Genomic DNA, 4,346 nt, shown 5'->3' with positions numbered 1-4,346 from the left:
ATGATGCAAAGCGCCCTTATACCTCGTGATGCGCCCTTATACCTCGTACCTCCTCACTTCTCATTACTATGATGCAAAGCGCCCTTATACCTCGTACTACTGTAGTACTCCCCAAAGCCAAATTCTTCTTCGAGACGATCGACGAATCGTCGTCCGCGACCCGAAAACTGGCAAGCACCGCATGCATCGTAACTCGGTTCAAGTGTCGCCGGTGCGCGACATCCACCATCATCACCATCAGGAAATCGACTGGCTACCAAAACCTTGCCCAGCACGTGAACACTGCGCACCGAAATTTCTTCGCCACCGTGCTGACGACACAAGTCCGGACGAAGAGGTTGAAGGGAGTGACGATGTCGAGTTCGATGAGTTCGAATATTTATAAGTTTAAAAAGTAACATTTGTTTGAAAATATTCATCTTAAAAATATACTTCGAAGTATACATTTTCAGAAAAAACTTGGCGCACCCTGGGAATTGAACCCAGGGCCCATCCACCACCGCCTGATCGTGACATGCTACGCGCCAAGGCCTTGGCTTGTTACTTTGACCATCGTTTAGGTCAGAATTATCGAAAATATGGACAATAATTGTTCCGAGTCAAAAATATTAATGTTTTTCGGTTATTGAAATTTCAATAAAATTATGAATTGTTCTTCCGAACGACAATATATTGAAATTATATATTGACAAGCTAAAATTAATTTAAGTATATTTTTCCCCAGCCCTGTTCACGTCCGATTCATGCCATCGGGTGTTGGTCATAAGGCCGACGATAAATTTAAGGTATTTCGTGATTTCTCTACCCTTATTCCGATGATTACCATACCCGAAAATGTCACCCTAACCACTCTCACTACTTGACTTTTTCAACAGGCGTTTTGTCCATATGAAAACGTACAAAAGCAGGAACGGACAATCAAAAGCAGGGATGATCATCCCTGATTCAACTCAGGCGTCCCTGCTTTTGAGGTTGTGTTATCCTGAAACATTCACGTTGCAGCCAATCAGGAGTCGTATTTGCGTCCATACATCAAAAAGCATGGACGGAAAGACCAGCCCCTTAGCTTTGCAGTTTTAGTCTGTTTTTGACGCTTAGTCAAAAGGGTGCGCATGTAAGAGCATCTCCACCGCATCCCCAAATATGTCCCAACTCGATATTGGGACACCAGATGGGACAAAATCTTCCCCACCGGATGTCCCGAAAACCAAATTTGGGGTTGGGACATCCACTTTGTCCCGAAAATTGCACACTATTGGGATATCCCAACTAATTGTCCCAACAAATATACTACGATTTGTATGGAAAAAGCAAGTCCATTGGTGCAGTTTCCCAATATCGGCTTTGGACACAGCGACTGGCGGTAGGTATCGTGAACCACGTCTCGCCGTCGTCGGGCACGCGGACGATGTGGCTGAACGAGAGTCATCAGCATTCCTTGATACAGCGATATCTGGCCGATATCGATGCGGCAGTGATTGCCAGTGACTCTCGTTCCGACGCTGCGGCGGACGCGGGTTTGTCCAAGAGGCGCAACCGCATAACGCTATACGGTGGTCGCGCATATCGGACAAGAGTCCGCAGCAACAATTACACTCTATAACTTGGTGCGTGGGATTACAGAATCGCTGCGGTCAAGTAGGCTTGCTAGTACCGGCATCACCGACCTTGGGAAACTCAATAACGTTAGCAATGCGATGGTCACCATCCACATGCTATACCGCCGTAACCTCTGAAAAGTTAACTACCACTAGAGAGATGCAAGCACCGTTCATAACTCCATTCCAGAGCGAACTTGGCAGCCTCTCGATGTCATACCATGCACTTCCGGCTTCAGGTCAATTGGGAAGGGGACACCTACCAAAACGGAAGATTTTTTGGAGACATCCCAAAAACAGTGAACTGGCTCTATTATAGGGATGGGGACAAAAATATTTGGGGATGCGGTGGAGATGCTCTAATGCCTTGGTTCAGGGACACGATCATACTGTACAGTATAAGGCGAGGCGATGGTTTGAAGAAAGTGTCACACAGCGAGTGATACAGTAGTCGACGGTTGGTGCGCAGGTCGTGCGTGAAGTGAAGGACGCATTTGATTCGATACTAATCATCGTCCTGGCAAGTGTGCCACGAACGGCATTACGCTTCGCTGAAGTACCCACCTCCCAAACGATAGATGCTCATTGGTAAAGTTTTCATGGATATGAACCAATCAAATACTCGTATTCATTTCTTGGTATCTATCCTCGATCAGTTGAGTGATTGACTATGATAATGACCTGATTTCCAACATTGCTTCCGTACCTTGTTCTTTTTATACCATAGTCAGCTGCAGTTTAAACATTTTCAGCAAACGTATCAAAAAGACAATTCTGATACTATAACGTTACACACAGTTGTGTACGAGTGAGTACGTAGTACGCAAAAGAAACCCACGCTGCTTCCCCCCACACGAGCCCCCCAAACCTTGCACTCATTGTTGAATTTGCTTCATGAAGACCATTGCCATTCTCGCACTTGCCTCGACGGCTGCCGCCTTTGCCGCGGGGAATACCACTGCCTTGGTACAAGGTCCCGACAGAAAGCTCAGTACCGACGCCCAAGCCCAAGCGATCCAAAACGACGCGAATGTGAACCTCGAGTGCCATACGACCAACGACGGGTACATCCAGACGTTGAAAGCTGGTGAGTACTCGGCCAGCAAATTCCACAATTGTTTCCGCACGTCGGAGCAAATCTTCGAGTACGTGGATGCGTTGGTTGCGCAGAACCCAACTTTGTTGAAAAAAGAAAAGATTTCGAGCACCGTCCGAGGCAAGACTATCTACGCGTACAAACTGACCAGCGGCGCGTCCAAGCCCAGGTCGTTGTACTACCAAAGTCTGCTCCACGCCCGGGAATGGATCGCGGGGTCGTCCAACTTGTTTACGTTGTCTTCGATTCTGGACGACATTGCCAACAATAAACCCACGGCGGCGGACAAGTTCAACTTGTACTTTGTGCCGATCGTCAACATCGACGGGTACGAAATTTCGTGGACGAAGGGCAAGCGGTTGCAGCGCAAGAACGCCAACGAAGTCGACCTGAACCGTAACTGGCCGACTGACTTCAAAAATGCCGAACCCGTACCCCTCTGGTCCCAATCTTACCCTGGCCCGGGTGCGTTCAGCGAACCGGAAACTAAGGGTATTGGGGAGTGGCTCCATACCAAGAACTCTGAACTCGCCGGCTGGGTGGACATCCATTCCGTCGCGGGGTTGATCTTGTACCCTTATGGCGACTCCACGGAACTCATCGGCAAAGGCGAAGACGCCAAGTTTCAACGGCTCGGCCGCAACGTTGCCGACGCAACCGGTGGCGATTACATACCCCAAACGGCGGCTTCCCCCCCCCTTGGACCTTTGTTCGGGGCGTTGGACGACTACCTCTACCGCAAGTACAAGAAGCCCGTGTTGACCATCGAAGTGGCTGGTGCTGGTTTTAACCCCGATGTATCGACCATCCGTACCCGCGGCACGGAAATCTTCAAAGCGTTGACTCAATTCGCCGAAGAAGTCGAGAATTTCGACGTCAACAATACAGCCTGTTAAAGGGGTTCTGTGGGCCAACTTCTCACCACCTACTACCAGCGTAACAAGCCTAACAGTCCCTTCTCGTTGAATTCAACTTTTTTCAAAACCCTCATCCCCAGCTTCATCCAGCCGTCCGATATGTCAACCACTACCCATTCATCCTCTCGAATACACAACCCTCGCCATTGGCAGCGATCCTAAACAAATAAACAAAACCGCTCGTTCGCAACTCGTCAGCACGAAACCCCCGTCGTTTAACGTGTTAATCGAGTCAAATTACGGATTTACTAGACCTCTTGACCTCTAGCCTCCAGTCAGTCGCCAATTACAGGTGTACATTCCAAGTACACCCATGTGTTCTTGGATGGACTTTCATGACTGGTCAGACATCCGGATACTAATATACGACCGAGCGATTTTGCATCGATCGATTATGGGATTGGTCCCTCGATCATCTCGTGTACGGTTAATGATTTATCAGTCATTCACTATTTTCGGGAATCACTCGACGTTTTCCAATAACACTGATTGGTCACAAGAACATAGAACTTTGGGTGAACCTGAACAGAATTGAAGTCATGACTGTGGATGACTGTGACGGTGATATACTTTGGTGAAACACGAAATTGATCAAAACACGACAGTTGTGAAAATATTCCCTCACACTACCTCATTACGAATCGAAATAGACTCCTCAGACAACAACCACGTCGTTAATCTATTTTGCGAGTGGGGTTTTGCAACGTGGCAACTTGGTGGAATCAAAAATGGGTG

General features: G+C 48.0%; 1 protein-coding gene across 1 annotated transcript; it reads left to right on the top strand.

Moving 5' to 3' along the window:
• Nucleotides 1–2,492: 2,492 nt before the first annotated feature.
• Nucleotides 2,493–3,590, top strand: H257_12279 (hypothetical protein; the record flags this gene model as incomplete). The annotated part of the gene is made up of 1 exon (XM_009839432.1): nucleotides 2,493–3,590. One exon carries the CDS (start codon nucleotides 2,493–2,495, stop codon nucleotides 3,588–3,590), a length of 1,098 nt encoding a protein of 365 aa, XP_009837734.1.
• Nucleotides 3,591–4,346: the final 756 nt, after the last annotated feature.

The sequence above is a fragment of the Aphanomyces astaci genome, assembly GCF_000520075.1.
Source record: "Aphanomyces astaci strain APO3 unplaced genomic scaffold supercont1.39, whole genome shotgun sequence".
Classification (NCBI taxonomy): Eukaryota; Oomycota; class Saprolegniomycetes; order Saprolegniales; family Verrucalvaceae; genus Aphanomyces; species Aphanomyces astaci.
The sequence above is the reverse complement of the archived record's forward strand: the minus strand, read 5'-3'. Positions and strand labels throughout refer to the sequence as shown.